The sequence below is a fragment of the Salmo salar genome, chromosome 25 (genome assembly GCF_965601325.2).
Source record: "Salmo salar chromosome 25, fSalSal1, whole genome shotgun sequence".
NCBI lineage: Eukaryota > Metazoa > Chordata > Actinopteri > Salmoniformes > Salmonidae > Salmo > Salmo salar.
In genome coordinates this window covers 14432094-14457328 of record NC_138315.1, presented here as the reverse complement: position 1 = coordinate 14457328, position 25235 = coordinate 14432094, and the positions used below count along the sequence as shown (strand labels likewise).

The 25235-nt window shown below is 40.8% G+C and overlaps 1 protein-coding gene across 10 annotated transcripts in view; it reads left to right on the top strand.

Moving 5' to 3' along the window:
* Nucleotides 1-25235, top strand: part of grb14 (growth factor receptor-bound protein 14) — a 52065-nt gene that overhangs the window by 8856 nt on the left and 17974 nt on the right. For 5 of the 10 annotated variants that reach the window (XM_014173172.3, XM_014173170.3, XM_014173171.3 and 2 more), the window contains 2 exons: nucleotides 1084-1216; nucleotides 18928-19084. In XM_014173172.3, coding sequence (XP_014028647.3) covers nucleotides 1084-1216; nucleotides 18928-19084 — 290 coding nt within the window. Of the gene's footprint in view, nucleotides 1-1083; nucleotides 1217-14351; nucleotides 14642-18108; nucleotides 18456-18927; nucleotides 19085-25235 lie in introns of those variants that run through there. The other 5 variants (XM_014173176.3, XM_082968907.1, XM_045707902.2 and 2 more) reach the window with 4 other exon arrangements.

Below are 25235 nucleotides of genomic sequence, written 5' to 3'. Positions count from 1 at the left end.
TAGACTTTGTACCTGTAAACACTTGTGGTGAACACACAGCTGTCAACGAGAGGATAGTTTTAGCCAATTTGGATAGTACACCGAAAGAACTGGACTCGAATCAAGCACCTGTTACTTTTCTGCTTGTAATTAGTAACTTAGTAACTGCTGTGTGTTTACAGAGCAGTAAGGAAATGTCAACGTGAGCCACCTTTTTTACCATTCAAGGCCTTCACTTATAAACTCTCAGTTTCATATCTTCTCATGCTACTACCGGAGAATGTGGTGACGCTTTTGTCAGCCTGGTCATTCCCACACGGACAGGGTTGTTTTTTTCCCCGTTTTTTTTCTCGATGTGAACGGATTAAACGGACACGCTTTGAGAAGTAAACAACAGAATGGCCATCAAGGCCGCTCCCTCGTACATGACACTATCAGAAATCCATATCAGATAAACAGAAGCATTATACACTGTATTTCAGTTGTGGATTCACTATGCATGAATGGGGTCAACATGGGTATACAGATTGTAGCCTATACAGAATGTATAGAGGGTGTATCACCAAACTCTCTTGATTAATGTCCCATTTAATGGGATTAATGCTGACTTGGAGAGAACTAGGCTCCAAAGTGCTATTTCTAAGCGGCCTCTGAGGTGGAGGGTGCATTGTTATCTGTTTTATCAAATATCGGTTTGTCCCTCTGCTGGGTGTGTCGTCTGACTGGCTGAGAGTGTGTGGGGGGGGGGGGGGGGCGCAGCACAGTCACAGACATAGACACAGTGACACTGGCCGTCATCCATGTCTGTCTGGGAGGATCACCTGTTCAGTTATACTGATCCCCTCGAATGTACAGAAGACACATTGTCCTCCTCAAAGGCCCCAACAATAGAGAGGAGGTATAGAACACTAGCTGGCCATACTCAAGCTTTAGTTTGGGTATAGACTGTAAAATCTGATGTCTCAGATAGACGCTAAGGAGATCCCTATGACTCTCTCTCTGTAGGCTCCAGACCGTCAGCCCTCCAGCAATCTAATATACAATCCCAATGACATTACCATGGCTGCCTCTGTTTTATATACTTCTTCTTTCCCTTTTCTCCAGGAAGAGTGAAGAGGGAGAGGAGTCTCTGCTGACTGACCCATTTCCAAACCCTTTCCCAGAACTTATTCCCTCAACCGTCTCATCCCTCGTCTCTGATTGTTTATTACCCTGGACCAAAAGCGGCGCAACTCAAGTGAGCGGATATTTTATTCCAGTCTGCGTTCTCTGTATATTATAGAAAACACCAATTCCCCCTGTTATGTTTTAACGTTGAAAACCTCAGGCATTACATGTCATTCTAAATAGCATGGTACTGACGGGGGAAAAAACTAGCCGCAAGACACGTGTTTTAATTTAAATTCACCCATAGCTCGTTCATGTTTGGCTTGCGCTAAGCATCTGATACTGCAGGGCGTGAGGACGCAGAACCAGTTGTGCAAGTATGAAAATGAGGGGTTGAGAATGCCTTGTCAGCACACTCTACAGGGATCCACACTACGTGTGATTGTGAGATCCGGTCTTTACCTAGATTCTGTATCAGCACTAGTGTTACAATGAACGGCACACCTGGTCTGATGGCTAATGTCAAAATGAAGGCAGTACATCCGGAATAGGGTGACATTTGGGACGACGCCATAGAAAGTTGGAGAGAGTGGTGACTGTAAATGTGAGGGAGAGGAGACCTGGCACTGGATCAGCGTTCACTCCTTAATAGATCCCTGGCTCTGTTTTGGTTCTACTTGATCTCATCACATGGAATTCCCTGTGCTTAAATGAATAACTCTTAAGTACCTTAACTTGTCCCTATACCTTTGTAATAACTGTAGTAACAACATTGTAGTTGCGTATATAGAAACTGCGATGCAATTACGTGGTAAGAGTTTATCGGTATAGGTTATTTGTGTACATGCGGCTGTCTCCCACCTAGAGCATAGAAGAGAGAATTAACGTTTTGTTTTTGGGGGTTAGGTTTATTAATTCCTCTTATAGCAGATGCATGGTATACACAAGTTATTGTACACTATATTACTTTAACTTAAAGTAAGTGAAAAAATATATATACTTTTTTGGGAGGGGATTCGATTCAGCCTGCACTGCAGAAAACCATACAACATGGTCACACAACTGCTCTTGCTGTTCCTGATCTACAGAAATTCATTTTTAATGATGTAACCAGGTTTTGTTTTCACTTCACTATCTCATTTTAATTTGAGTGAAAACATTAGCATTTTATCATTGTCAGGAGCAATGTTTTTTTTTATTCTGCACGGATTTGATTCGATTTGTGCCAATGTTGTATCTGTACTGTATGATATATGAGCTTTTACAGAACCCATGCTCGGTGCCATTTACTAAACTGGGAGCACATTCATTATGTTCCAAGCTAACAATTATGGTTATGCTTTCAGAAATGACTGAACGTCAAAACGGAAAGCCTGCTATACATTATCCCCAAAACTGTCAAGTCAGGCTGGCTGTGGCTCGTTCGATGACCACACCACCCATTCCCTGGAGGCGATTGGTTCCCTGCAGGTGTTAATTACACTCACTGGGTATCTCTGGCTGAGGGAGGGGAGGGGATGAGGCAAGGGGGGTTAGTCCAACTCAGACCTCTGAGTCATGGTAAAGCCTGAAATTACAGAGCTCAGTGCTAACCAAAGAATATCAGCAGCGTTAGACCTCGCTCCTCAGCTTTTAATAATGAGTTGCTTTCAGAATGTATTTGTCGTTCTCCAGTTGTCTCCGGCGCCCATGCGATTTAGAATACTTAGTGATTTGCTAAAGGGAGGTAATCAGATTGTTGTTTGTTCTTCTGTATGTAGTCTGATAAGATGATTGCAGAGCTCGATTATCTTCCCAAAGAAACTAAAGTGTCAGTCTTCACTTGATACAGCAGTCTCAAATGAGCTCGTTATGCCCGATCCCCTTTCCACTTGACCCAGGATTCACACAGAAAAATTAGTGGTTGCATTTCTCTAATGATCCCCTCGCTCTATTGTTTAAAAAAAAAGTCCAAGGGATTAGCATGGATTTGGCTTTCTCTTTTGATTGTCAAGTGTGAAATACTTGGATTTCTCAGCATTGAAGAAGTATGCAGAATGACACCTTGGTGACCTCCGGGCTGGAACAGTGTGGCTCCTTGTTAGCCTGTCTCAATGTGCTCCTTATGTAACACAATGATGAGAGCTGCATTCTCACCTGATTAGGCTGACAGGCTTTCACTCAGCCTTTTGAGCTGTTCCATTGTCGAGACAAAGGGAATATGTCAGACTGACCAGCTGTTTATGTGTCACAATCCCCCAGTCGCAGGGTCATAACCCATCCTCAGCAGCACTTGAGAAACCAGTGAAATCACTGCCCTAGCCCCATAAATGGGTGTGACAAGTCTGTCTATTGAATCCCCCAGGCTGTCTTTTGAGGGTAGTCTGTCTCTAGGCAAAATTATTTACTCTCAACATTTTAAAGTGGGGCTGAACTTCCTGATTTTGCCTCGGTTTCAATTCTCCTCATTAGGTAATGTGACTGAGAATGAGATTTGGGTCTTGGAGGCGTGCTTTGGTGTGTTTGAATGGGGGAAGCGTTTGCACTTTCACTCTGCCAAAACAGTACATAGCTAGAGTCAACCTTCTAGATAACTTGAAAGTCAAATCAGAGGGGTATACTATTGGATATAAGAGCAACGTCAACTCACCAACATTACGACCAGGAATACACAAGCATTTCGCTACACTCGCATTAACATCTGCTAACATGTGTATGTGGCAAATAAAATTGGATTTGAAGCTAGATCTATTCAGGGTTTTCTAAAGCTAGCCAGCTTCAGTTAGCTTCACATTCCAGTCAGGCTTCATCCGTACTACGATGGTGGATATTGCTCATCCGCTTGCTGCTAACTCCAACGGGCTTGTAACTGTGCGTGCATGTCGCACGTTGCTAGTCGAATGCCGAATTCTTCATTGAGACAGTACTAAAACATCAATCCATGGGGGTCGTTCGATGTCATTTCAGCAAACCATGCCACCCACCATCTGACATAGAGAACTTATATTAGTTATTGGGGTGTGATTGACGTGGGGGGTCCGTGGGTGGATTTTGAAAATGTATTTGCATTCTTCATCGCTAACTCATTGTTAGAAACAAATTTGGTCCAAATCGGATGTTAGGTACTAAACTCAGCAAAAAAGAAAAGTCCTCTCGCTGTCAACTGCGTTTATTTGTATGAACACAACAAGATTCAACAATTGAGACATAAACTGAACAAGTTCCACAGACATGTAACTAACAGAAATTGAATAATGTGTCCCTGAACAAAGGGGGGGTCAAAATCAAAAGTAACAGTCAGTATCTGGTGTGGCCACCAGCTGCATTAAGTACTGCAGTGCATCTCCTCCTCATGGACTGCAGCAGATTTGCCAGTTCTTGCTGTGAGATGTTACCCCACTCTTCCACCAAGGCACCTGCAAATTCCCGGACATTTCTGGGGGGAATGGCCCTAGCCCTCACCCTCCGATCCAACAGGTCCCAGACGTGCTCAATGGGATTGATATCCGGGCTCTTCACTGGCCATGGCAGAACACTGACATTCCTGTCTTGCAGGAAATCACGCACAGAACGAGCAGTATGGCTGGTGGCATTGTCATGCTGGAGGGACATGTAAGGATGAGCCTGCAGGAAGGGTAGCACATGAGGGAGGAGGATGTCTTCCTTGTAACGCACAGCGTTGAGATTGCCTGCAATGACAAGCTCAGTCCGATGATGCTGTGACACACTGCCCCAGACCATGATGGACCTTCCACCTCCAAATTGATCGCGCCCTAGTGTACAGGCCTCAGTGTAACGTTCATTCCTTCGACAATAAACGCGAATCCCAATCCGACAAAACCGCGACTCGTCAGTGAAGAGTACTTTTTGCCAGTCCTGTATGGTCCAGCGATGGTGGGTTTGTACCCATAGGTGACGTTGTTGCCGGTGATGTCTGGTGAGGACCTGGCTTACAATAGGCCTACAAATCCTTATTCCAGTCTCTCTCAGCCTATTGCGGACAGCCTGAGCACTGATGGAAGGATTGTGCGTTCCTGGTGTAACTTGGGCAGTTGTTGCCATCCTGTACCTGTCCCGCAGGTGTGATGTTCGGATGTACCGATCCTGTGCAGGTGTTGTTACACATGGTCTGCCACTGCGAGGACGATCAGCTGTCCATCCTGTCTCCCTGTAGCGCTGACTTAGGCGTCTCACAGTATGGACATTGCAATTTAATGCCCTGGCCACATCTGCAGTCCTCATGCCTCCTTGCAGCATGCCTAAGGCACGTTCACGCAGATGAGCAGGGAACCTGGGCATCTTTCTTTTGGTGTTTTTCAGAGTCAGTAGAAAGGCCTCTTTAGTGTCCTAAGTTTTCATAACTGTGACCTTAATTGCCTACTGTCTATAAGCTGTTAGTGTCTTAATGACCGTTCCACAGGTGCATGTTCATTAATTGTTTATGGTTCATTGAACAAGCATGGGAAACAGTGTTTAAACCCTTTACAATGAAGATCTGTGAAGTTTTTTGGATTTTTACGAATTATCTTTGAAAGGCAGGGTCCTGAAAAAGGGACGTTTCTTTTTTTTGCTGAGTTTATATTTATTGAATATTATATTAATCCTATGAATTCAAATGTCCAATTAGGGTACAATGAGCTAGATTAATTTCTCAGAGATCAAATTATATTTCAACAAAATAATGTTGCATCAATGCTAACCCTATCGGTTTCTAACAGAAACTATTTCAGAACAATCTGAGATGGTGGGTGTTTTTTGTGCTCTATGAGGTGGAATGACCCAAGGGCCAAGTCGGTGCCACATTTTCATTTGTGCCGAAATCAAAATGAAAGAAAAGTTATCTTGCAAATTCAGCAGGCCATGGTGTAAAATAGGTGTTTTGAAGTGTCGTTTTTAATTTATTAGTTATCGTTAATGCCGTCTTTGGTGTGCTTATCAATGCACAAGCAACTTTTTTCTCACTCCTATCGATAAAAGTTGTATTTAGTCATACACAAGTTTTACTGTGCGTGAAGTTTCAAATGCATTCTGTCATTACTAAATGTGTAATGTGATATGTATTTTAACATTAGAATTAACACACAAAAAACAATAACTGTGTGTGAGGTGTATACTTTTGTTTCAAAGTAGATTTGTTTGACTACCAAGAAACACTCTGTGTCACCTTGATTTAGCACACTGCAGTAAAAGGTTCATAAAATATGTAATCAGTCTTCTAACTCAAATGAAAGGGATGATGACTCAATCTTTGCGAGAGGGAAGGTGTCTGATTTCATTGGTCCTCACCCATGAGTTAGCCTGCCCTGAGTTAGCCTGCCCTGAGTTAGCCTGCCCTGAGTTAGCCTGCCCTGAGTTAGCCTGCCCTGAGTTAGCCTGCCCTGAGTTAGCCTGCCCTGAGTTAGCCTGCCCTGAGTTAGCCTGCCCGGGGACAGATTAGTACTAAAGGGTTCTTTGCCATATAGATTTATCTAGCTAAAAGCTGAGCCGCTATCGTAGTACCGGTTATCCCGAGTTGTACTGAGTTGACCATCAGAAAGTATTCACACCCCCTTTGACTTTTTCCAAATTATGTTCTTACAGCCTGAATTTAAAATGAGATTTTTTTTGTCACTGGCATACACACAATATTCCATAATGTGAAAGTGGAATTGTCTTTTTAGAATTTTATTGAAATTAATAAAAAATGAAAGCTGAAATAGTTTGAGTCAATAAGTATTCAACCCCTTTGTTATGGCAAGCCTAAATAAGTTCAGGAGTAAACACTTGCTTAACAAATCACATAATAAATTGCATGGATTCACTCTGTGTGCAATAATAGTGTTTAACATTTATTTTTGAATGACTACCTCATCTCTGTACCCCACACATACAATTATCTGTAAGGTCCTTCAGTCGAGCAGTGCATTTCATACACAGATTCATCCACAAAGACAAAGGAGGTTTTCCAATGCCTTACAAAGAAGGGCACCTATTGGTAGATGGGTAAAAAAAAGAATCTGACATTGAATATTCCTTTGAGCATGATGAGTTATTAATTACACTTTGGATGGCGTATTAATACACCTAGTCACTACAAAGTTACAGGCGTCCTTCCTAACTCAGTTGCTGGAGAGGGTGGAAACCACTCAGGGATTTCACCATAAGGCCAATTGTAACTACAACTGTTAGAGTTATGGTAGGAGAAAACGGAGGATGGATCCACAACATTGTACTTGGTCCACAATACTAACCTAAATGACAGTGTGAAAAGGAGGTCTGTAGATAATCAAACTATTCCAAAACATTGAATCCTGTTTGCAACAAGGCACTAAAGTAATACTGCAGAAAATGTGGCAATACAACACATTACTGAGTCCACTCTCCATATTTGCAAGCATATATGTGGCTGCATCATGTTATGGGTATGCTTGTAATCGTTAAGGACTGGGGAGTTTTTCAGGATTAAAAAAAAAGAAACGGAATGGAGCTAAGCACAGGCAAAATCCTAAAGGAAAACCCGGTTGTCTGCTTTCCACCAGACACTGGGAGATGAATTCAACATTCAGCAGGTCAATAACCTAAAACACAAGGCTAAATATACATAGGAGTTGCATACCAAGACAACCTTGAATGTTCCTGAGTGGCCAAGTTAGTTTTGACTTAGATTGGCTTGAAAATCTATGGCAAGACTTGAAAACTATCTTGTCAGAGCTTGAAGAATTAAAAAAATAATAATGTGCAAATATTGTACAAAGTTCTTAAGAGATTTACCAAGAAAGACTCACATTCTAACGTGTTAACTTAGGGGTGTGAATACCTATGTAAATTACATACTTCTGTATGTAATTTTCAGTACATTTGTTACAATTTCTAAAAACATGTTTTCACTTTGTCATTATGGGGTATTGTATGTAAATGGGTGAGATTTTTTTTTTATATATCTATTTTGAATTCAGGCTGTAACCAACAAAATGTGTAAGTCAAGGAGTATGAATACTTTTCTAACACTGTAGTATAGGGCTCTGATCTTGTCTGGAAGTAGCCTAGACTAGCTAGCAAGCTAGCCAACTTCTTTCACTAATTATCTTCAGTTGGCCAGTGTGCGACCGTGGCAAAGTTGGTTTGACTTTGGATAAAATTGATGAGGACAAACATTTTTTTTTATCCATCTACACACAATACCCCATAATGACAAAGCGAAAAACACGTAAAAAAAAAAACAGAAATAAGTTATTTACATAAGTTTTCAGACCGTTAAATATGAGACTTGAAATTGACCTCCAGTGCATCCTGTTTCTATTGATCATCCTTGAGCAATTGGGGGAGAAGGGCAATCGGGGGAGAAGGGCCTTCATCAGGGAGGTGACCAAGAACTCGATGGTCACTCTGACAGAGCTCCAGAGTTCCTCTGTGGAGATGGGAGAACCTTCCAGAAGGACAACCATCTCTGCAGCACTCCACCAATCAGGCCTTTATGGTAGTGGCCAGACAGAAGCCTCTCCTCAGTACAAGGGTTAGGGTTAGGGTTAGTGTGGCTCAGTTTTTAGAGCATGGTGTTTGCAACGCCAGGGTTGTGGGTTCGATTCCCATGGGGGACCAGTACGGAGAAAACATTTTTTTATGAAATGTATGCATTCACTACTGTAAGTCGCTCTGGATAAGAGCGTCTGCTAAATGACTTAAATGTAAAAAAATGAAGGAAACCAGACACCATCCCTACGGTGAAGCATGGTGGTGGCAGCATCAGGCTGTGGGGACGTTTTTCAGCGGCAGGGACTAGGAGACTAATCAAGATCTAGGGGAAGATGAACGGAGCAAAGTACAGAGGTCCTTTTATGAAAACCTTCTCCAGTGTGCTCAGGACCTCAGACTGGGGTGAATGTTCACCTTCCAACAGGACAACGACCCTAAGCACACAGCCAAGACAATGCAGGAGTGGCTTCGGGACAAGTCTCTGAATGTCCTTGAGTAGCCAAGCCAGAGCCCGGACTTGAACCCAATCGAACATCTCTGGAGAGACTTGAAAATACCTGTGCAACGATGCTCCCCATCCAACCTGACAGAGCTTGAGAGGATCTACAGAGAAGAATGGGAGAAACGCTCCAATGCAGGTGTCATACTTGTACTTGTGCCTAGCTTTTAGTGTCATACCCAAGTAGTCTCAAGGCTGTAATCGCTGCCGATGGTGTTTCAATAAAGTACTGAGTAAAGGGTCTGAATACTTATGTGAATATCATTTTTTTATTTTTTATACATTTGCTAACATTTATGAAAATCTGTTTTTGCTTTGTCATTATGGGGTATTGTGTGTAGATTGAGGAAAATAAGGCTGTAATGTAACAAAATGTGGAAAAAGTCACGGGGTCTGAATACTTTCCGAATGCAGTGTATATCGGTCGTTTTTGGTGGATTAAACGCTGATACAAATACATCCGTAAAAGGTCCACCGATATATCGGTCGGGCTCTACTACTTGACATGTCTCGTGTACATTGTGTAATTAACTGATTATCCCTATGGGGCTAGATGGGGACATCGAATGTCAAACCAAATTGACCATGGAATGGGAATTACGATCGGGGAGCGTGTAGCTGCTCTCAGAATGAATGATTACTTGGGTGCTGCCTGCTGAGGGCATATGGGCAGGATTGAAATAAACCCAACCCAATGAAAACTGTTACGCTAGCTACCCTTCATTCTGTGACATACAATTTTATCTCTCAAATCTCTGTTTTTATTATCCTATTTACTCTTTGTCGTGAATTATAGTTTCTAAATATCATCAGATTAATGATAAAGTCATGAATAACAAATAGAATTGCTTTACTTCCCTATTTCTTTTTGAATTTTTTTTAAACACATTGTCCCACAAAAAGGAGAGAGTAGTGTGTTAAATTATTAAAGATATAGGGATCGAACTAGTATCGGTGGTGTGTGCAGTGGTGCTAGTTGCCGTGACAATCAGAGTAGCCAGTGTGCTTATACGTGATTGACCAGGTTTTAGTTTACTGTGATTGGACTGAATGCCCATTCGGAATTGTACGAAGGCCCCTTGCTTGATATGCCATTGTTTTAACATGGGTTTTAAACGCTATTCCAGTCGTGAGAAAGCAGTTTGCCTGAGCTACTGTCAGCCGTGCATTTGCAATGTCATGGTGCATTTGCATAACCAAGCGGCAAGTCGTGACTGCTATGGGCGAGTCGACTCTCACATCAACTTCAACCAGCACTCATCCAAGAAAAGCCCCATGCTCTGTTGTGCATCTCTAACACACGGTTGAGTTCATTTGTTATCCGTTTCTATTGTGTTTATCATTCGTTAAACTATTCAAATGGTATTCAAGCCAATTCATTAATGTCGTATAGAATATTATTCAAATACCGAATGTCTTTGGGGATGTGAAGTTGTTTAAAAAAAAAATGCAATTTTACATCCAGTTGTTATTGGGGTGTAGACACTTTGGTCACTGATCATTACCTTCTTCAACCCTTTCTGATGTTTGGGTACGTTGCATACCGTGTAGTGACTGACACGGAATAGAATATTTCATGTTGGATCGCATGGAATGTCACTTATAAAGAAAGAGGGTGCTACGTGGGCTAACGGCAGCCAGTGGATTAAGAGGGCAGATGTGGTGATAAGGAGAGTAAGTTTTATCAGTATCGGTCCTATAGTACTCCTGCTCCCTCAGCCATATCACAGCCACTTCTGTGACTACCTTGTGAAATAGAATACGTATGCACTTTGGAGCATGACCTCAAGTCAGATCCCATTGGCAATGCCGGGGGACATGGCTCCTACCATGTCTTTGCAGCACCAAAAGCCCTCAAAAGGCTAGCACAAAGACCTTCAATCCATACCATGCTTGGCAAGGTGTGCAAGGTAGACCCTATGTTTGTGTGGTAAGGAACGTGGTTGTGAAGAGACTCCTATTGGTAAATAAAACTCTTTACGGAAAGCAAATTGTTCCATGACACAGCTTCTTGCGTACCGGTCGTATTTTTGTCATTTGTAACACCTTTATTTGTAAGTTATTGATGGTTACGTTGCAATCCAATTGTTCATTATTAATAATTGCATAACGATTTTAATAACATCCATATCATTTTATAGACATCCATAGTAGAAAGTGCATAATATTGATGTCAGTACTTCTCAGAGGCGACATAAATGTCATATAACAAAGGCATATGTCCACATGTATTCTGGTGAGAGACTTTTAGGTTTACAGAACTGGTAGAGTGGAATGACACTCTGCTTGGCCCCTCACCAGGCAGACAGAAAGGCAGACATACCCCCCCCCCCCTGCTTCCAGACAGTGTTGGTGTTCAGTTCTGCCTTCTGACTCAATGAGAATGTCTGCTACCAGTCTGGAGCTATCACTGTGTCATATCACAAGGAACCTATACCTTGTGTACACATGTCTAGGTGGACGATTTATGCTCTTATGATTTCAGGTCCGGCACAGTCAAGTCAAACCGGATAGCACGATGTAAGAATGACCATTTGTTTTTGTGTTATAAAATAATATTAAGAGCACATAAGAAATAATGCTGTAATATGGATGAAAATATCAATTTGAATGTTCAGTTTACGGAATGTACAGTTGAAAAGAAAGAAGTAGGATAGCAGTGTTTCTGTTGCGATACCTCGCAACAAAGGTATTTGTGCGTAATTATTGACCTGCATTTTCTAGGGAGTTAGTTTTATTTGCAGGCAGTCATGTGGGGTCAGATACAGTTCCTCCTCCACATCCAGCCCTTGTGTGTGTGTGTGTGTGTGTGTGTGTGTGTGTGTGTGTGTGTGTGTGTGTGTGTGTGTGTGTGTGTGTGTGTGATGGCTGCAGACTGGCGAGACTCAGGCCTGCTGCTCAGCTCTCTGGGAGGGCCTGTGGAGGGTTCTTGTTTGAATCAAGCCCTGGTCAAGAACAGAGTGTCTGGAGCCGACTGTTGTGAGAGCTGCGGAGACGCCGTTATCAATTTGGCTCCATTAATTCAGATTCATTTTTGCACTCTAGGATAACTAGCAGCGTCTGCTTGTCTGTGTCCTCAAGACCATGTGCTGCGGTTCCAGATAAACAGTGAGCTTGGGAAGGACTCCTCGTCCGTTCTCATGAGGGGAAATGTATGAAATTCACTGCTGCCTGTCACCCCCCCCCCCCCCCAGGAACGAGTGTGCAAGGAATCCTCCCACTTCTACAATGTGTCCAGATTTAGTCTAAACTATGGTGCATGGTCTGATTCTGACCTGTTTACTGCGTTGTACATTTCATGCTCTTTCAATTAGTACATGAAGCCGGATAATGTATTGAAAATTAAACACAAGTTTTTATAAAAACATTTCTTGTTGAATTTATTCAAATGTATCCCAATGGGGCCCTGTGTGGCTCAGTTGGTAGAGCATGGCGCTTGCAACGACAGGGTTGTGGGTTTGATTCCTACGTGGGACAAGTGCACTAACTACTGTAAGGGCGTCTGCTAAATGACTAAAATGTCAAATTATATCCGTTTCCGTATAGAATGTGGTTGATTTAAATAATAAGCCCTTTTAAAATAATAAAAATGTTTTTTTCTAGTCTCTTTTTATTTCTCATAATATAGTCAGTGTATTATCTTCTCACTGAAGTTGCCTTCTCTGCTTGACATTTTAAGATTGATAGGAGAGTTTTGGCTCGAACGCTGAGCTTTGCCCTGCAGAAAGAAATATGTAGCAGAGCCGAACTGGCCTGTGCATGTGTGGTCCGTATCTAACAATGCATTTCTGGGCACTTTTCGGCTGTGACCCATTATAGGTCCTAGCTCAATGCATTACTGGGTTTTATGAAAAGAGATCTAGCACTCTTGGATGTTTCTAGTGTCCTGTGTTCAAGGACATGTTTCTCCTGCCCTTTTTAATAAGACTTAAACGCTTGAACTTTTCCAACAAAAGCATAACTTATCATCATTATCAAATTCCCCTTTTACCTCAAACTTTTTAAAGGTTTATCAGCAGTTAGCGTTTGGCAGAATAGTTAAGGGAGCTAGGTATAATTGTTTTGCAATGTAGGAATTAAAATGGATGTTTGTCAGGGCCAAATCCCCTTTTCCCCTTCGAAGATTTCATTGAAGACATATTTATTTAATGTGTAACCAGGGTTGGTTAGTAACGGATTACATGTAGTGGGGAATACGTAATCCGATTACAAATATGAAGTAACTGTAATCAATCCGGATTACTTTTTCTTTTAAAAATGTGTAATTTGGATTACAGTTACATTCTTAAATACAGCTGATCACATTTGGGATTACGTCATGTAATATTAAGTGGAAACATTTATAAAACTTTGTCAGCATTACTAACACTGTGTAACTCCTTTATCAGACCATTGAGAGTGACTTTAATTATTACATCATTAACTCTAATGCATACTGTAGCAGCCTGCTCCAACTTCATAAAGACTTCTTTGTTCATCCTTACAGTAAAACAGATGTGGATAATGAATTGTGGCGATTGTGGCTGTGGGAACAACTTGGTGCAGATCTATTGCGAACCCCCCCCCCCCCCAATTCACAGCCTGCCAACCACCTCTCCCCCAATCCTCTCTATTTGCCTGCTGAGATTTCTTTCATGCACATCTTTTCCTTGCTGTAGTGTTGTGTAGATATTAAATCAGCCATGCACTATTATCCATTCCCTATATTTGCACTTAACTTACTATTTTTTTACGATACGAAATTAGGAGAAATGAAATATGGAAATGCGTTTCAAATGTGATTTGATGGGTAATATTGTGGACGTATTTGCAAATTACATTATTCTAAAGTTGGCAACATTTCTACACCATTTTATAGTACAATGATATCATTGAATATACCAACATGATCGTATATATATTGTTATCATATATATATATATATATATATATATTGTTATGGTAAAGAAGAAAGAGGTGTCAGTGCTACTAAAGAACTAGGCATTGATTACCCTCAAAGTTTTCATTTTCAGCAACAACAAAAAAATAAACCTCATGTTGCATTTGTACCAATGGAAATACAGTCCCTGAGCTGCTAGAAATGAGCAACTACATTACTATAAATAATACAGTACACCTATTAACTTTTGTGTACCATTTGTAATCTTGATATAAAGTAATTTTTGCTTTCTGGCTTTCTCTGACCTTCTGCATTGTAACTATAGTCCTCCTTGGAACTATTTTTATCAAGAGTTGTTTGTGGCTTGATAAAGTGGCTTTCTTTAAGAGAGAAAAAAAAAAGTTTTAGTTTTCCAAGGACAAAGGAGGAGTTTATTGTTCAGAGACTACTTCTCTGTCTCACACATTCAGTGTGCACGATCTCACTGTAGAGATATACTGTGCAAAGTGCATTCTGTAGCATACAGTAGAATCACTTTCAGTAGAGAGGCTTCTGAATATTTTAGATATTAACATTGTGATATTGTTTGGTTTTTCTAAAATAATTAATAGAATACCAGTATTTACAATTAAGAGATATATGGATACATTTCACCTTAGTTGTTGTGTACTGAAGAACGAAACATGAATTTCAATACGAGAAGAGTCACCTTGCCTGCCATTACTCCACTTTGTCTTCAGAAGCGGGTAGGAATTGAGCCTGTACCTTCCTCTCTTTGCCACCTTGTGCATGACTTCTGCATTCTTGAACTATCCTAATTGTGTCAGTGTTAAATAGTAACATTTGGATTCAACTAAACATAGAAGTGAAAAACTGTGTGTGTGAAATATGTTTATTCATCGACATTTCTGAACCAGTTTGACTTGGTGGAAAAAAAAAAAAAAAAAAAAAAAAAAAAAACGGACCTCAAATCCAGATATCCGGGTAGTTTCGCTTGATCCTTTGGGATGTGCTTCAGTCTTTTCTATCAGTCATCACATTTTCTTTACATTCAATTCATGTATTTGTCTTCAGTACATATTCCCCTTTTATTTCTGAAGTACAGTATATGGCAGTCATTACAGGGCCCATGTGTCTTCTGAGGTTAGCTACAGTTGTCTCCTCTGTTGTGTGTGTGTGTGTTACTAGCTGGCCTACATTTTGCACCAGAAGCTTCCGTAGATCTAGCGGGTTTATAGTAGCGGCAAAATAATGTGACGAGCTGTTGCAGTCAGAGCACTTATTCCAAAACAATGGTTGACGTTAAAACACAGTTGTGTCCACGTATTTCAGAAGACACAATGAACTCAGACTAACAAATTGTGATGACATCACTCGAACGATGAATGAACCAAGAAGTGATTTGGAATGCAAAACATCTGACAGCTTGAGATATGTGTCTATAATTGTCTATAAACCTGTGTGACAAAAATGACACTAGAGTGAGCCATTTCAAGGTTCTATGTGAGCCTGTTGAACCACTCTTGAGAAGCACCACTGTTAAATGTGTAAAAGGTTTGCCCTAGCATTATTTATGGTCTTTCAACATATTCTTGGTTTGGTGTCCTGAGTACCTGAACATGTATGGTTAAAATAAGTTAAGCATTAATCAGACCCATGAAATGAAAGGTTTGACATTTTACATGGCAGAAACAGAATATACAGCTGCACAATGTTGAACTAAAATACCTCAAAATAAGAGCAGAAGGGCAAAGAGGGCCATGAGTAGCAGCTAGACCTGCTGTGCCCAGACAGACAGGGAGTTGAAGCTTGTGGAGGAGTAGCCTGGTTAACTGAGCTTATCCAGTGCTTTGCCGTAGTGAAGGGCACTGTGGATGTACAGTGGAAACACACTGAATCGAGCTGTGGGCGTGGAGTTCAAGGTAAAACCAGTACACACTAATTGGTAAACCGGTGTCTGCAATCTTGTCCTTGAGATAAAGAGGACTTATAGAACTGTCTATGCTTTGCTTAACAACGCTATATTTAGGCCGGCGCAAATGTCTTTCCTTTCTCAATAGAAGTTCATTGAGACTCAGCACATCGTGTTCCTTTCTTCCCGGAGTTCTGTACATTTTGGATGTCCAACAATGCGGCCGTCGACGGGGAAGGACGGGAGTAGAATTTGGGTTGCAGTTAGTACTGCTTCATAGCTCGTAGCACTGCTTAGCTTTGTCATCACCATTATCGTTATCACTGTTGCCCAACTCCTATCTTATTTCCCTCACCCTGTGCAGGGGCTGACAGGGAAAAGGGCTATGTCATTGTTTTAAGTTTCCTCAGTTCCAGAACGACTGTAATTATCTGAAGTTAACCATGGGCACACTTCACATTTACTTTGGACCGAAATGCACTTTGGTATTTAGTTTCACAGTTCCAGAATCACTGTGATTGCACTCGGCACTACTTTTCACTTAAACTGCAGCATTAAGCAGTCGTTATATATTCAATCCTCTTTGTTGTAGCTTGAAGACAATATAAAGGACTTAAGTCGTCATAAAGTCGGGTAGAAAATAGCGGACTTTATCAATCTTTCTAGGGAAGGTTTTGTAAAGGAACCGCAATAACTACCTGTATATTAGTAGTATGACACTTTAGAGGAGTGAGTTTGGGAGTTGGAGTTGTGGTCTGTCGAAATAAAAACAAGTGTAGGTCTGCACATGGAGCAGCATGGCTACCTGATGAATGCATCTCTTTGTCCTCGTTGACACAGAAAGCAGCCGTTCACAGCAGCATTTTATCTGGCCTCGCCGTTCATTTTACTCCCTGGAACAAGTGATTTATCATGGATACTGTAGCCAGTCACTTCAACCCTAGTTGAAACATGCTATGATCAAACCCATATAGGAGCAGTCTTAGACTAGTGTGGGTTCAGACTGTTGGAAGGATTCATTAGATTGAACTAAGCACTTTATTTTTGCTGTTAGTGAGTTGTGAACTTTTGCTGTCTGTGATCTTGTATCTCCAATTAAGAGAGTAGTTCACCAAATGAGGACAGAACCAGAGGATTTTGTTGCGGAGTGTTGAATGTCATTTTTTTTTTTTTTTTAAGTACCTCATCAAATATTTGTCCAACGCTCTCTGAAGGATGGCAGACATTGATATTCATAAAGAGATATGCAGTCTATATGAAGCTCTGCAGATCACCCCAGGTATAAGGACATACAGGCCATATTGTTTCTCTTGTTAAGAATACAGAGGCCGGGTGCTGCATGCCGTATGCGTAACACTACAGTCATTTACAATGCATATGTAGCATTCAAGTAAAGCAATTCACTTTAAATGAACACAATGTTCTGTCAGCACAGTTCATCTATAAAGGGCTTCAATGTATTAAAATATCCTCTTGGCACAAAAATGTTAAACCTAGTGTGCTAGAGCGTTCATTCCAGTGTATTTGTGTTGAGGATAAGGCTGGCACAATTACCGTGTAACCGACGGTTATGGGTGAAGATTGTCATGAAAATAAAATAACCTTCATTACCTTAAAAAAAAAAAGAATTTGTGCGGATAAGTCATTGCTGCAATGTACAAGATGATTACAGTGTCTCATTATCATTAGCTTGTCTGTCTGTACTGTACAGGCAACCCACCAAGGGGACATTGGCTGTTAAAGTAATCCCAGTAATGCAGTCCCTTTTTGTTTTTGTTAGGTACCTACAAAGGGAAATCTTATTTTTATTTATTTTTATTTTTTTGTCTTGTAAATCTCGGCACTGACTGATTTTGAATCACTAGATCGTCTACTTCATTGTGGGGTGATGTCATAGCTGAAGTTTGATTCGCTGCGGGCTCCTTAAGGGCACTAACCCCAGCCCTGCTGGAGCACTGTGACCTCCTTTCTCTCCACAAAAGAGGGCTGGAGCGTCCTGCCCAACCGATCCGCCTTAAACCAAGACCCAAGCACACAGAGGCAGCCAGCTGATCTTTACTGTGCCTCTCTCCCTCCCCCTCTCCCCGCCCACCCCTGTCAACTTTAGACAAGGTTGACCCAACTAGCATTACATTTAACTAGCACCTTTTGTAATTGCTTTTGAGCTCATGCAGGGCTTTATGCTAAGAACTCGACTTGCCATGGCTGTGTGAATAGGGAGGGGGGAGCGAGCCTTGTGACTCTTTTCTCCTCCTCCTCCTCCTCCTGGGGTGTGTGGAGCAGAGCAGGCTGATCCTGGTCTCTTTTTACTTGAGGAAAAGGTGGCAGGTGATTGGGCCAGAGCCTCGGTGACATATATCTGTGGAGTCAGGAAAACACTGTGATCAGAGGCAGCTCTTTCTAATTAGCTCATTTCAGCTCCACTGCAGTAAATAGAGAGAGAGAGAGGGCTCTGCTTTTCGCTTCCCAGCTGACACTGACTCGCTGCTCTGCTTTTTTTGTTCTGCTCAGCTCTGCGCTGTCTGCCTGTCTGGTGCATGTTTCCATGTTCCTCACTAAAAGCCTGGTTTACAATGCTGTGCACTCAGCCCTACATAGGCTGCAGAGTTGGCTCAAATTCACACGTTTGCTTGTCTCCCAACAGAGGGGTAAGTTGTGATGTTAGATGGATTTGTTAGTAACTTATTTGGTGTTTTGTGTTAATATTTCATGACTGTTGAGTTTCTCTGTGATAATTTTTAATGCAGAACTGTAACATAACTGTTGTGAATGGAGAAAGATAATTGGAGCAATAGTACAGTACTTTGTTATGGACACATTCACCAACTTTTGGGTGAATTTGGTGCTGTTGTGTGTGTGTGGGTTGAATGATTGTGGTGTAGAATTATCATGGGCTTTGTTACTGATGTGATTTCACCTACCTAATATCTTAGGCTTGGAGAACATTTGAAAATCCTATGCATTAGAAATTACGCCTCCCTACCCCTATTTCCTGCCTTGTTGGTTATTTTTAATGTTTTGATGTACATTTTGATATATGTAAATGTTAGGTATGTATATATTTTATATCATACAGATGTAGTTCGTGTCAATGTGTTTTTTTTTTCTTCTTCACTGCAGGTAATCAAAGTGTATAATGAGGACAATACCAGTCGCGCAGTAGAGGTTCCCACTGACATCACAGCCCGGGACATTTGCCAGTTGTTTGTCATGAAGAATCATTGCATTGACGACCACAGCTGGACTCTGTTTGAGCATCTATCTCATCTAGGCATAGGTAAAAATTCTATTGCATACATCTTTATTTATCCTATCAGAGGCAATTGAGAAAGTCAAGTCGGTTTTCCAAGTATTTAATCGACACAATCCTCCACATATAAAAATACAGTATACCTGATTACAGTGATTTGCAGTGCCTTGCAAAAGTATTCAGACTCCTTGGATTTCTTGACGCTTTATTGTGTTACAAAGTGGGATTAAAATGGATGATTCGTCAACAATCTACACACAATACTCTAATGTTAAAGTGTACGTTTGCATAAGTATTTAGGCAAACCTAAATTAGTTCAGGAGGAAAATGTGGCCTTAAAAAATCACATAAATTACATGGACTCTGTGTGAAATAATAGGGGTTGACATGATTTTTTTTAAATTTAATCTGTAAGATCCCTCAGTCAAGTATTGAATTTCGAGCACCGATTCAACTACAAAGACCAGGGAGCTTTTTGAAATCCTCATAAAGGAGGGCAGTGATGGGTACATGGCTAACAAGAACAAATCAGACATTGAATATCTCTTTATGCATGGTCAAGTTAACAATTATGCTGTCGATTTTATAAATGAAACCACCCAGACACATCACAGATACAGTCGCCTTTCTGAACTGAGCTGCAGGACAGGAATGAAACTGCTCAGGGATGTTACCATGAGGCCATTGGTGATTTTAAAAGAGCTACAGAGTTCAATGTCTGTGATGCTAGAAAACTGAGGATGGATTAACAACATTGTAGTGACCTAAATGACAGAGTGAAAAGAAGAATACAAATATGCAGAACATGCATCTTGTATTCAAAAAGGCACTTAAAACCTCTTACATCTAGACGTTCCGCTAGCGGAACACCTGCTCCAATATCCAATGATAGGCGTGGCGCGAAATACAAACTCCTCTAAAATCCGAAAACTTCAATTTTTCAAACGTATGACTATTTCACAGCATTTTAAAGACAAGACTCTCCTTTATCTAACCACACTGTCCGATTTCAAAAAGGCTTTACAGCGAAAGCAAAACATTAGATTATGTCAGCAGAGTACCCAGCCAGAAATAATCAGACACCCATTTTTCAAGCTAGCATATAATGTCACAAAAAACAAAACCACAGCTAAATGCAGCACAAAGGTTACTTTGATGATCTTCATCAGATGACACACCTAGGACATTATGTTATACAATACATGCATGTTTTGTTCAATCAAGTTCATATTTATATCAAAAACCAGCTTTTTACATTAGCATGTGACGTTCAGAACTAGCATACCCCCCGCAAACCTCCGGTGAATTTACTAAATTACTCATGATAAACGTTCACAAAAAACATAACAATTATTTTAAGAATTATAGATACAGAACTCCTTTGTGCAATCGAGGTGTCCGATTTTAAAATAGCTTTTCGGTGAAAGCACATTTTGCAATATTCTGAGTAGGTAGCCAAGCCATCACGGCTAGCTATTTAGACACCCACCAAGTTTAGCCCTGACCTAAGTCAGATTTACTATTAGAAAAGTTTGATTACCTTTGGTGTTCTTCGTCAGAATGCACTCCCAGGACTGCTACTTCAATAACAAATGTTGGTTTGGTTCAAAATAATCCATAGTTATATCCAAACAGCGGCGTTTTGTTTGTGCGTTCAAGACACTATCCGAAGTGTAAATAAGGGTCACGAGCATGGCGCATTTCGTGACAAAAGATTTCTAAATATTCCATTCCCGTACTTCGAAGCATGTCAACCGCTGTTTAAAATCAATTTTTATGCAATTTTTCTCATAAAAAAGCGATAATATTCCGACCGGGAATCTGCGTTTAGGTAAACAGACGAAAGAAAACAAAGCATGGGGTCGACGCGGGAACGCGCCTGAGTCTCACAGTACTGTAACCAGCCACTATCCAAACGCGCTACTTTTTTTCAGCCTGCAAAGCCACGATTCAGCTTTTTGCCGCCTTCTGAGAGCCTATGGGAGCCGTAGGAAGTGTCACGTAACAGCAGAGATCCTCTGTAATGGATAGAGATAATCAAGAAGGGCAAGAAATTGTCAGACAGGGCACTTCCTGCATGGAATCTTCTCAGGTTTTGGCCTGCCAAATGAGTTCTGTTATACTCACAGACACCATTCAAACAGTTTTAGAAACTTTGGAGTGTTTTCTATCCAAAGCTAATAATTATATGCATATTCTAGTTTCTGGGTAGGAGTAATAATCAGATTAAATCGGGTACGTTTTTTATCCGGCTGTGAAAATACTGCCCCCTAGCCATAACAGGTTAAGTAATACTGAAGAAGAAAAGTACAGCAAAGAAATACACTTTTTGCCTAAATGCAGAGCTGAATGTTTGGGGCAAATCCAACACAACACATCACTGAGTAACTGCCTCCTGATTTTCAAGCATGGTGGTGGCTGCATCATGGTATGGGTATGCTTGACATTGGCAAATACTGTGGAGCTTTTCAGGATAAAAAGAAACAGGATAGAGCTAAGCACAGGCAAAATCTTTGAGAAAAACCTGCTTGTCTGCTTTACACCAGAGACTGGAAGAGGAGTTCCCCTTTCAGCAGGACAATAATCTACAACACAAGGCCAAATCAACACTGAAGTTGCTTACAAAGAAGACCGTGACTGTTCCTAAGAGGCCAAGTTACCATTTTGTGTAACACTTTATTTTAAGTTACACATATGTTACACTAGTAGTTTATAATTGTGTATATAAGCAACTAATAAGGTATTTCCTTGTTATTACTCATGTATTATACCTTAAGTATTTTCTTATTCTAACACAAGTCATAAATTACTGGTCAATCATTAATAACTTAATTGTTAACCATAATAAAGACATATTAGTTGTTAATTAATAGAAAGTTACACCAGAAACATATTCTTAGTAAGCTGTCTCAATATGGGACTAATAAGGACATCGTACCTTACAATGTGTTCCCTATTCTGAAGTGTGGCCACATTTTTAGTTGCATAATTTTTTAAACAGAAATTACCTCCTTGGACAGGAGGCACACCTCCCCACATAAATTATGTAATTTAGCCAACAAATCAAGTGAAACATTTACATAAACAATTAGCATCTAAACTTCCATAGTGTGTCTTTTAAATCAGAATTACCATAATATTGCACTCGTGGCATGTATATGTATGGATGTTTGGTGGCTAATTATTTACGTAAAATGTTGACTTGTGCTGGGATTCAATCTGATCGTGCGTTACAGCATGCTTGACTTTTACAGGTAATTTAATGCTAGCTGTTCCTGTAGACTTCCAGTCATTGTGCTAATGCTAGTTACTAAAGCTAACTTCCTTCATACTGGACACCAGGGGTTGGAACTGGTTCAGGGCAGTGGAGGCTGCTGAGGGGTCAGATGGTTTAGACCCTTCTTTAAGGTTGCTGCCCCCATCTCTGACCTTTTTAACCTTTCTCTCCTCTCTGGGGAGGTTCCCATTGCTTGGAAGGCAGCCATGGTGCGTCCTTTATTTAAAGGGGGAAAACAAGCTGATCCTAACTGTTATAGGCCAATTTCTATTTTGCCCTGTTTATCAAATGTGTTGGAATAACTTGTCAAGAAAGCCAGTCAGTTGATTATTGACGTCTATAGTATTCGCTTGGGTATGCAATCTGGTTTCCGCCCAGGTTATGGATGTGTCACTGCAACCTTAAAAGTCCTAAATTATGTCACCATTGCCCTTGATTCTAAGCAATGTTGTGCTGCTATTTTTATTGACTTGGCCAATGCCTTTGATACGGTAGACCATTCCTTTCTTGTGGGCCGGCTAAGGAGTATTGGTGTCTCTGAGGGGTCTTTGGCCTGGTTTGCTGACTACCTCTCTCAAAGAGTGCAGTGTATAAAGTCAGAACATCTGCTGTCTTAGCCATTGCCTGTCACCGAGGGAGTACCCCAAGGCTTGATCCTAGGCCCCATGCTCTTCTAAATTTACATCAACAACATAGCTCAATCAGTAGGAAGCGCTCTCATCCATTTATATGCAGATGATAGTCTTATACTTAGCTGGCCCCTCCCCGGATTTTGTTAAACGCTCTACAATAAACCTTTCTCTGCCCTTAACCTTGTTCTGAACACCTCCAAAACAAAGGTCATGTGGTTTGGTAAAAAGAATGCCCCTCTCCCCACCAGTGTGATTTCTACATCTGAGGGTTTAGAGCTTGAGGTAGTCACCTCATACAAGTACTTGGGAGTATGGCTAGATGGTACGCTGTCCTTCTCTCAGCACTTACCAAAGCTGCAGGCTAAAGTTAAATCTGGACTTGGTTTCCTCTATCATAATCGCTCCTCTTTCACCCCCGGCTGCTAAACTAACCCTGATTCAGATGACCATCCTACCCATGCTAGACTTTTATTTATTTGATTTAACCTTTATTTAACTAGGCAAGTCAGTTAAGAACAAATTCTTATTTACAATTATGGCCTACATAAAGACTACGGAGATGTAATTTATAGATTGGCAGGTAAGGGTGCTCTCGAGCGGCTTGATGGTCTTTACCATTCAGCCATCAGATTTGCCACCACTGTTCCTTATAGACACATCACTGCACTCTATACTACTGGTCATCTCTGTATACCCGTCGCAAGACCCACTCGGTCTATTAGCTAGAGAAGAATGGATTCACTTTTTCAATGCTAGTTTAGGATAATATAGTCCTAGTTATCAAGTTTCACGTTGGATTTATTAACTACAAAAAGGTAAGAGGTGTCTTCGATATCTGGTGCAGCTCTGCACACACAAGCTTGTTATCTAGCTAGCTCAAGTTTGTTAGCTAGCTAGCTTCAAGGACATTCAAAGTTCCTCCATAGAAGCCACACCTAGGTATAATTATGTGGACCTAATTCAAATAATGCATGTCATAACAAGATGCCCAGCGCTTCAAGCCTTCTCCTCAACCCTCTCTCGCTCTCTCCCCACCAGCAAAATGTCAGTCGCATCTTGCGCCATAGGCTACACTTGTTGGTCCATTATGCATTTAAACAACTAGCTTGCCTGCTCTGTCGGCACTGACTGGTGAATTTAATGAGCTCAATGTAAAAAAAATTCAAATATTTGATTTCACAGGTTAAAAAAGGAACAGAAAGGAACAATATAAACCTTTAACTTTTGAGTTCGAACCGGTTCAGAACTTTGTTTTGCTGGTCGAAACAGTGGAATGGAACTAAAAAAATAGTTGTTCTGTTCAGAACGAAATGATTGGAAAACAATTTTGGTTCCAACCCCTGTGTTCATCTGACTCTGGGGGAGTAGATAAAGGGCTTCCTTGCCAAAATCTCTAACTATCCCTTTAAAAGGCGCATTGTCAACATTGTGCGATCAGATTGAATCCCGACCTTGAATGTGTGGCATTAATGAATCAATTTCTTATCTAATGAAACTACAGAAATTCTCAGTTTCAGGCCAACAATATATGGTGTTGCTCATGGGTGTGGGGAGGTGTGCTCCTTTGCGTTTCGTAATACATAATATACGCCATACAGCCAACACTCAAATATATGCAAGTTTTGTTGTGTTTACATCAAATGTTGACTGGAATGTTTTCTGTATGGCATATACATTATGTTGGTATGTGTGCCCCTTTCTGTCCAATGAGGTCATTTCTGTAAAGAAGATTTTTCAAGTAAAAATGTGGCCACAATTCAGAGCAGGGAACACATTTTAAGGTACAGTAATTAGTCCCATATTGAGACGGCTTACTAAAAGCCTGTTTCTTGTGTCTTGCTCTTAATTAACGACAAATGTGTATTTATTATGGCTAACAATGAAGTTGTCAATGATTGACCAGTATTATGACTTATAATGTTTTAATAAGAAAATACTTAAGGCCTAATACATGACTAATAACACGGAATAAATACCGTCTTAGCTGCTCATATACACACTTATAAACTACTAATTAGTGACCAATATGTATACCTTACAATAAAGTGATACCCAGTTTTGAATGTGCTGGAAAATCTAAGGCTGTCTAGCCATAATCCCCAACATCTTGACAGAGCTTGAAGAATTCAGAAAAGAATAATGGGCAAATATTGCACAGTCCAGGTGTGCAAAGCTCTTATAGATTTAACCAAGAAGACTTACAGCTGTAATTGATGTCGAATGTGTTTCTAACATGTGTTGACTCATGGAGCTGAGGACTTATGCCACG